Here is a 10528-nt window from a genome sequence, read left to right as displayed (position 1 = left end):
TTGNTNCATAGTAGANANCNCANANANATTATTTTATTAATATATTTAATTATATAATATAGTATACAAATAATTATTATTATTATTAGTATATTACTTACTATTATTATATATATATATATATATATATATATATATATATATATTTGTAACAATTTTGCAACAAATTGTTATAAACAAATTATTAAAAAATCGAATTGTAAAGAAATGTTGATTACACCAATTAATTGTACAAAAAAAATGACCAAAGAAGCATTGTTACATTTTTTATATTTACGCAAAAAAAATTATGAAAAGTCATTTCCTTCCAATGCATATCACCAAGAATAACCAAAAAATGACAATTGTAATAAATACCGAAGCATAAAACACTATTTTTGACATTAAAAATACATTGCATCAATTTTGCAATTAATTGTTATAAACAAATAACTTTTACATCATGCAATAGATATGTGTTATTTCTTTTCAATTGCGCTGTACTCAATAATTTTAGCTCAAAGACAGGCAAATTATTGAATACAGTGTAATTGAAAAGAAATAATACAACACCTACCTATTGCATGGAGTTTAACACGATTTTATCATCTCTTTTTGTGCAAAATTTAATCATGGAATTATAACATTATTTACATTTATGTTCAGTAAGATGCAGCATTTTAAAAGCAACTAATAATGAGTAACCGTGAAAACAATTGAGAGTGAGCAGCCGTGAAAACAACTGAGAGTGAATATGATCAACTAAGGAAAAATCGAAGGATGATCTAAGAGCTTAGATCATCCTCCGACCTTGCCTTAGTTGGCTGGATCACATTCCGATCCTAATCTTCGGGTGTCTATTACTTCTTATTATAATTTACTCAATAACTTTAAAACTGCTGACTCAAAATAAATAAAATTATAAAGCTTTGAAAGAATATTGAGAAAAACTATAAGAATATGCAATAAAAAATAGGGTGTTCCATTTAAAAAATTCAAGATGACTTTGATCTCAACGCCAGCCAGAATTAAATTGATGAGACTATTGAATAGACCTTTTTAAATCCTACAACTTTTATTTGAAATATTTTTCTGTAAAATTTATATTTTTTGAGATTTTTCTAAGATTTCCATACTTTTTCCTCACCCTGTATATATATATATATACATATAAATTCTTCGTTTTATCAAATGAGTGCCAATAATCGAAGTGTCAATATGTTGAAACGTAACACAATTTATAAAAGAAGAATCTTATCGTGAAAACATATAACTTGATATCTAAATATTTAAAAGATTTAATATTTGAGTGAAAAAAGTGATTTACAGTAAACCGTATCGAGCACTTATTAAGATGCATCCAAACTTATTCCTTCGACTGTTTCAAAAAGCTAGAGCAAAAATCATAGAGATGGAATCATTGAACATCTACAAGTAATAAAAATTTTATAATTAAGATAATAATAAGATTTTAAAGATTTTATTTGGCTTTATTTGGCGTTTTTGTTTTAAACATTCATAACTCTTTGACTGCTAAAAGCGCGATCACATTTGTCATAAGACTTCTCATAATAATGTAATAAATGCTACGAGCGCGATAGCGCAGATAAAATGGTTAGAGAAATTTTTATAAAAGTGAGAAATTGGACAACATAAAATAATTCCGTGCTACAAGTATTATAACCTACATACAATTATAGCCTACATACAATTAAGTTTAACAAGTATTTCAGTCGAATTCTAAGAGTGTTTCTTACAATTCGACGTACTGAAATAATTGTTTGATTTGTATGTCAATAATAGTTTTATAATGCTTATCGCACGTAATTGTTATCTAACTTTCACTTTTTTATAACATTTCTTTAATAATTTTTCAATATAATTAAAAAACAATCCGGTACTCAAAGGGTTCTATATTCATTTTAATTTTATCATTCTAATTTATAATTTAACGAAATTAGCATATTTAAAGTATGTATAAAAGACAAAGAAATAGTGTGATAGAGGGGAAAAGTAAGAAGAACCGTATTTTTATAAACATGAATGCGTCCGTTGATGCCGCGCGTAAAGCGCTCGCATGTAACTGTGAACATCGCTCTTGCCTGTCTTCTCTACGCGGCCCGTGATACACTATTTCTTCTTGTAATTTGAAAATAAAATTTTTGCAAAGGAAAAATCGTTGAGACTCGGTAGTCTAAAGACTTAGGACACTCACACGGAATGAAGAAGATCCGGGTTCGATTCCCGGCCGAGGCAATATTTTTCGCAATAAGTTTATTACAGTTTTTTTAAGATTAAATTTGAGAAATTTGGGGGATTATTAATATTTCAGATTGATTGCGTTGAAAGACAATCATATCGGCACGCAATTATCATTTCTGAAATTAATTCATTTATATGAATTAATGAATATAATAGTAGTTGAATATATATAATAGTTCAACATCTTAACAGACCGTAGTGGCGTTTCATATTTACAGTAATATAAAAAAGTTTTATATAAAAGTTCTCTAGTTTCTTATGCTCTATATAACTGTATAAAAAAGTTGCAAAAATAAATTAATAAATAAATTTTGCAACAAATTGTTATAAACAAAATGTTAAAAATTGATATAGAAAAAGTGATCAATCGTATGGGAAAAATTATTAAAGAAGTATAACTCTTTCTTAAATTGTTTTTTATTAATGTAAAAATTGTTTATAACAATCAGTTCCAAAATTGATTTTGGCAACATGTCTTTTATACCATTATACAAAGCATAAGAAACCATGCAACTTGTATATAAAATATTTTTGGATATACCTCATTACCTCGCAGTTTAAAAGATATTTATAAGACAAATACAATCTACAAACACAATCTACTATTTTCGAGATGTTTCATCCCTAAACTTTGAGATAAGCACAAAAATGGGTCTAATATTTTTTCATGATCTACAACATCTAAAGTTCATTAAAATTGATGAGAGTTAACTTCGACCATTCCCTTGTAAGATGTAATTGTAATTGTATAAATTATATAAAATTGTATATAAATAAACGAATTTTTCACATGATTCTCCATATAATTTTGTAATTTTTAAAAAAATTTTTCACATTTTTTCTACGAAATTTAGAATAATTCAGATATTTCAGAATTTACATATCTGATTAAGCCGCAGCGCAGATTCTTTGCATAACGCATGATAGCATATAGTGTATAAGCAAATCAACCAATCGAAATCCTTTCTTTCCTTCCATTTCAAGGAAAAGAGAAACTTTGATTAATTTTCTTATACATTATGCATTATGCGTTATGCAAAAGTTTGTGCAGAGCCTGTTTTCTGTAACTTGTTATGCAGTCATTATGAGTTCATAACGATAGTACACGCAGCTTTTTTATTATATAAAATATCTGCAGAATTCCGCTGCGGTCGTTACGATAACGATATATTTTCACGAAGCAATACCACGAATGATAGCAATCTAGCTCTCTATCGATATATCGATACAATGCTAATGAAACTATAGGTAAGTAATGTCGCACAAACGAGTGCCATCTGCCATTTAAAATATTAAACAGACAACAATTTCGAGGGCGACAAGAACGCGTATTTTAATGTAAAATTTTGGCATTTCGTATTTCACATCGCGAAATTGATCGATTCAGCCATTTATTGAGAGATCTGATAATTTCGGATGCTCACAACTTGCCACGTAAAGAGGCGGACTCGCGTTAATTACTTGAAGCCTTGTGATTTTCAATGCAAAAATGAAAATAAGAGATATAATCTCCAAAAAGAAATTGATAAATGTTATCAATTGATAAGGTCAAAATTCTGAATGACATTCAAGAGGTTTAAGGCATTGTCTATAATAAGTAGTAGAAGTAGTCCGTAAGCAACAAGAGAGTAGAACGTAGGAAATGGATTTCAACCATTCACTTACTTTACGCCCTATTATACCGGAAAATCAGTTATTTCCAATGTATCATCTTTATCACTACTAATACTGGCCATTGTAGACGACGCTTTAGCTGTCGGTTAGATATTTAGGATAATGCTAAATGCAGTACTGTAACTTTCAACTCTTAAAACTTGAAAAGTACCCAGATAGTCAAATGTCTGCAGTTTTCTAGCAGACTGTTTCTCAGGTTCGAGCAGAAAATGACGGCAGTCTGCCAGCAACTGCGTTCGCATTAGGCTTGTGTGTTATGTTAACATCACCTGTCGACATAATGTGAAAACAAATTGTTGACAGAAATTAAGCAGATTTTGTCGACATTATCTGACGTTTATGGATTTTGTTACGTTTTTTTTAGCAGTCTATCAACAGTATTATGTACATCTAATTCTGTTGTTATTTGGTTGGCATAGTGTGTAGCAGACATTTAAAAAATCTGCTTTCTACAGACTTGACTATCTGAGTACTTAATGAAAAAATATGTTATTAGTGTTTTGGAAAGCTCTCAAGATAAGATACAAAAGTATGCAAAGTATGGAAAATAGGGAGTTCCATTTAAAAAAAAGTGATCTTTTCCTTGAATGCCACCCAAGGTTAAATGAATGCACAGTATTTTATCTTTGTCTCCGTTATTAGTTACTTGCTTAGAGGCTTGATATTTCTCTTTTAATATTATTATCAGTTTCAAAAGAGGTCATCGTCTCGGAATGTGATAAGTCTTTTTCCTAGGAAGATCGATTATTTTTTTGTAGCCTAGTTACTCGAGTCATGGAATTTGCATAATTTTATATATTTCCTTGCTTTTGTTCTTTACTATACGTAAAAATATTGTCTATAATATCATCAATATAGATTACTTGCTTATATAAAAGTTATTAACATAAAACATCCAGCTTGATTCATAACTCTTTCATATTATATATTTATTATTTTAATTATTTGAATCGCTTTTTTACTGAATTTAAAATAACAAAGGATATTCGGATTCTTAATTGGGTTCTTATTTAGTAGAATTTAATTTGACGCTAGTTGTTGATATCATATCTTTTATACAACGATACATATCAATAAAATTCAATAAATAATGAAAATAAAGTACTACACACTTGGGTTTTACTTGTTACATGATATCAGTATACGCTAGTTTGAATTTTGACACTGTATCAGCAATATCTTTGTGATACATATTCTTAATTCATTACAAATATTTTTCAAGTTTTAGTATTACACAAATGATGGATAAACTTCCAAAAACGTCCACGCCCGATTGAATTTTGATAGAAATATTTCAAATAATGTCAAATAAATGTCTTTGAATAGATTTTCACCGATACAAAAGTTTAATATCAAAAATGTTTACATAAAGTTATGTCGTTGGAATGGAATTTCGTAAATGTTGCTTCCGTATCTAGGGGCGCAGAACTTTCTACGCGAAGTTTCATTCCATCTTCCCCCTGTTTCGGATAACTTTCCACGCGAAACGAGATCTATTCCATTTACCTCCTTTCTGCAGAGAGATGCACGAAGGTAGGATAAATCTTTTTGGAGATCAAGAGATCAACATCAAGATTATTCGGAAGTGACTTGAAATGAGCTGTATAAAGGAAATCCATTTAGATGGTATATAACTTTATTTAAATATTTGACGTTAAACCTTCTTATCGGTGAAAATCCAATTTTGTCTCACAAAGACATCATTTGGAATATTTCTGCCAAAATTCAAGGTCCCAAATGATTTATATTAAATATTATTCTGTTATATATCGTGCATTAGTTTTGTTCGGATGAAAATTTCTCATGATTATGAATATTTAATTTTGAGTTGTCTAATATTAGATTGACATTTAAGATATTTAGTTATTCGGTACCATCCAGCTTTCAAACTGGCGCGAGTTTCTATTCTTTATAGGAGAGTGATTGACAAGCAATGCTTGCTTAAAATTGGCGGATTTCAAGCATGTATATACTACTGTAATTGTTCATATTAACTGATTGCTGGAAGAAGATTAATAATAAAATTAGCCGAAACATGTACAGATTTTAATTTAATGTCATTCGTGTTATGGATTAAGAAATTAGACCTTTGAATTACACACATTACTTATAGTTCTTATTTCGATTAGCCCATTTTTTTGTTGAATTTTTAATTTATTTTGAGAATTTTTTCTTAATATTATTTTGTTTTATTATATATTCATTTTTCTAATACTAATATATCAAAATAAATTAATATCAAAATAAATTAATTACCTGACAACATAACACAATCAGCACCATCGAGAATGGCATTAGCAACATCTGAAGTTTCGGCTCTCGTAGCACGTGGTTTTTTTATCATAGACTCCAACATTTGCGTAGCACAAATTACTGGTTTGCCAACTTTGTTGCATCTGCTGATCATAGACTTCTGTGCCAGGAATACCTTCTGCGGTGGTATTTCTATTCCCAAATCACCACGTGCTACCATGATACCATCGGATGCATCAATAATCTCATCAAGATACGTCATACCCTGTTGATTTTCGATCTTCGATATAATTTTGATGTTTTTACCCTTTTCACCGAGAATATCACGAATCTCAGTTAATGCAGCAGCATTTCTAATAAAGGAGGCGAATATCATATCGACTTCGTGTTCAACACCAAACTGAAGATCGGATTTATCTTTTTCCGACACTGCTGGAAGATCCACTGGCACTCCTGGCAAATTCACACCTTTGCGCGAACCCAATATACCACCATTTTCAACAGTTGTAGAGATTAAATTAGGGCCTAAAAAATGAATAAATAAGGTAACATTCCATATATTTTTCGTATGTATTGTTATATATAGTAACATTTCTTATTATCAAAATGCGCAAAAACAGTTGATAAAAAAAATTGAAGCTAAAATAATCAAATGCTATTACATAATCAGAAACGTATCACATGTAACATTTCAATTTTATATTTTCACATACAAATGTACTCACTGATAGCGGAAACAATGAGAGAAATCAAACCATCGTCCACGAATACGCGATTGCCCGTCTTTAATACCTTTGAGATATTTTCGTAATCAACATACACAACTTGAGCATTTCCTTTCTCTATATATGCCTTGTCAGTGGATAGTTTAAAAGTCTGGCCTTTAATTAACTCAACTTCAGCCGAGCCACCCTGTTAAAATAATATGATAAATTTTACTATTACATAAGAATTAATTCTTACATTTTAGATGTATTAATTACGTACGCCTTCTAAAAGACCGGTACGGATTTCAGGACCCTTTGTATCAAGAGCAATAGCAACAGGAATATTGATACCAGCACGGGCAGTTAAATTCTTTTGCGCCTGGCGAACATTAGCGATAGTCTCAGCATGATATTCATGAGACCCATGAGAGAAGTTCAATCGAGCAATATTCATTCCCGTCTCAATCATTTTTTCTAAAATCTCCACAGATCTGGATACAGGACCAATTGTGCAAATGATACCAGATAAACGGACAAAAGATACTTGACTGTTGATATCCAGAGCGCACATATGATCTAATTGACTTTGAGAGTATAATGCCAGGGTATTTGGCTTGTCAGCCATCTAGAACAATTCAATGAAATTTGAAGAAATTCGGATTATAAAAATAAAATCGTAAAATAGTCAATTAAATAATTATGCATACTAAGGGCATACTTCTCATAAAATTCAAATCTTCACATATGTTGTCAAGATTATGACTTCCAACAAGATTTGGCCGTCACTTGTTATGCGTTTCAAAATTATTAACAAAATAAATTTAAGAAATAATGTTTTTTCTACTACATAAAACAAAAATTTTCTGTTTTAAAATAAAATCCTCTCCTGCCTAGGGGGCACACAACTTTCCACGCAAAGCGAGTTTCACCCCATCTCCCCCTTTCCTGCCAAGAAGTGTCCGACTTTCCATGCAAAGCAAGTTTGATTTTATCTTCTTCCCTCCCTCCTGCCAAGATGCGTCCAACTTTCTATGTAAAACGAGTTCTGAGCAGAAGGAGGAGGGGCAGGAACCTTCACGAGGACGCTCCTTGGCAAGAAAGGATAATATAGGATGAAACTCGTTTCACATGAAAAGTCAGACGAATTTTCTCACACTGACTAAGAGCCAATACGGATGCACATTCCTACTTTATATAGTACTCTACATGGAGTAATAAGAAGATCAAAAATTCGAGGATAAAAATGGATTCGAAACACGATGTCGGAAAATCCATGGAAAATCGAGATGATACGATTTTAATTGCGGAAAAAGTTAGAAGTATATAACATTTGATAACGTGTACGGAACACATATGTATGCATGTTTTATTTTTAATACAGAAATTCCAATTTGTATAAAATTTAATTTTATTTGATTAAATAGTAAATGCATCAATATTATTATTTGAAAAATACATACATTATGCATAGTCATAAATTATCGTTAAATTATCATCTTTTAACTTATCGACAAAAAACTTTGAAATTAAAAAGAATAAAAACAGGCCTTGAACGACAACTTTCCTTCTCAGAATATATTCTACGCATGAAAATACATAAATTTATAGAATTACAGGAAAATGGGAAGAAAAATATTTATCAAATCCTCTAAGTTGACAGTTTTTTCCGACAAGAGCGCTCAAATTATTCTTCAATACAGCGCTTTTCCGAGACCGTTCGAGCCCGTTTTTTTTGGGACCGGCCGCTTGAGTTTAAACTCCTTATTACTCCGTGGTACCCTATCTAACTGGAGTTGGCACGAATCGGATGCATGCCGACTCCGTAGCGCTCACTGGAGCAGTGTTGCAAAATTCGTGGAATAAATCCCCCGGCGGGACCTATCTGACGTCTAAGCACTTCAGCACAATCAAACGCAACCGATATCATTTTTGCTACAACATAATACATTTTTTTTTTGCTAATTTTTTGCTCCATCCCCGATTTTTTGCTCTAGCCAATTCGTTAAAATCCATAACTTACCAGCTTAAGACTAAAGTTAGCACAGCTATAAAGAAAAAAGCAAATAAAAAATCAAATACATATTCTTGAAGGGCTATTTTTTTGCTAATTTTTTGCTCTATTCCCGATTTTTGAGTCACGTACAAGAGTAAAGTACTTTAAAACAATTAATTGCTGGGCTCATTTCGGTCTTAAAATATTTGTAGAATAGAGCCAGTACAGCCACACTGCTGATCGAATTTTTCGACTTAAATCGTGAGCAAAAAATTCTGATTTAAGATATTCTTAGAGCAATTAATTCTAGAAATTTAAGACCAAAATTAGCTCTGCAATTAATTGCTTTAAGATACTCTTATTTAAGATACTGTACACGAACCAGCACAGCCGCACTCTTAGTCGAATTTTCCGACTTAGTGAGCAAAAAATTCTGATTTGAGATATTCTTAAAGCAATTAATTCTACATTTTAAGACCGAAATCAGTTTAAGGTATTTTACTCTTGTACGCGAACTAGCACAGCCATAATTTCTTGGTTGAAATTTTTGACTTAAACAATGAATAAAAAAATCGGGAATAGAGCAAAAAGTTAGCAAAAAATAGCCTTTCAATAATATGTACTTGATTTTTCATTTATTACTATTTTTCTTTGTGTGCTGTGCTAACTTTAGTCTTAAGCTAGCATAGCCATGGATTTTAGCGAATCGACTAGAGCAAAAACATCGGGGATAGAGCAAAAAATTAGCAAAAAATGATATCGGTCGCGTTTGATTGTAATGAAGTGGCTGTGCCAGTTTAATAGACGTACCTATCTGCGCATGCGAACACTACGTTGTAGATTAGATTATGTGACTTGATTTTGACACACTCGTATTCAAATTCATTATAGAGCGTTTCTTAGCGCCGGGATGCATTTTTTATATCTTAAATCAATGTTAATATTAATGCTGTAGAAAATGTTGATACATTAAGTACAATATATTAAACATATATTAGTTGAATGATAGAATGACACAAATAGCGTTAATAGCGTTTCCCAAACGCTAGATATTGTCTACATAAAAATTTAATAATTTTATATCACTTGGAATAAATAAACTTATTAGTATTCTGTAAAAAAAGATTTATATGAAATTAAATATAAATATGTATTTAAATATAATTATACAATATAAAATATGTTTATATATGTTCTCTTTTTCTTGTTCACAAGATTGATTCATTCTTATCCACACTGATTAAAATCTCTAATGCATTAATATCATATTCTATACTTTTATAAGAGGGGCATAACGATAATAGTAAAATATGTAATAGTAAAATACGCTGATAGCGGCTTACGCTGCGCTAGCACATATGTGTGAATTTTATAAATCTTGCAACACCGCGCTGAAGCTATAAACTCCAACGTAGAATGATGTGATGTAGTTTTCATTCATATGAATGAAATACGTAATGTGATGCAATATGTATCATTATCTGTCGCGCCTGTAGAGCATGCACGCCTCATTAAATGGTTTTTAAATTTAAAAAACACACGAAAATTCGAACCGTATCATTGCCAAGTTGGAGCCATGACAGCTCCACACTGGATTCAATGCAATCGCTTATAGTGAGTTGGCATTCTCAGCTTCGTCACTGAGAAGTTATTTCAAATT

At 30.9% G+C, this 10528-nt stretch overlaps 1 protein-coding gene across 1 annotated transcript in view; it reads right to left on the bottom strand.

Annotated features, from left to right (window-relative positions):
- Positions 1–7446, bottom strand: part of LOC105620405 (pyruvate kinase-like) — a 57881-nt gene extending 50435 nt beyond the window's left edge. Inside the window, exons 1-3 of the mRNA XM_012201902.1 lie at positions 7156–7446; positions 6894–7080; positions 6172–6693 (exon numbers count right to left, since the gene is read on the bottom strand). Of these exons, the coding sequence (XP_012057292.1) occupies positions 6172–6693; positions 6894–7080; positions 7156–7446 (1000 nt within the window). The remainder of the gene's footprint in view (positions 1–6171; positions 6694–6893; positions 7081–7155) is intronic.
- Positions 7447–10528: the final 3082 nt, after the last annotated feature.

The sequence above is a fragment of the Atta cephalotes genome (genome assembly GCF_000143395.1).
Source record: "Atta cephalotes unplaced genomic scaffold scaffold00026, whole genome shotgun sequence".
NCBI lineage: Eukaryota > Metazoa > Arthropoda > Insecta > Hymenoptera > Formicidae > Atta > Atta cephalotes.
The sequence above is the reverse complement of the archived record's forward strand: the minus strand, read 5'-3'. Positions and strand labels throughout refer to the sequence as shown.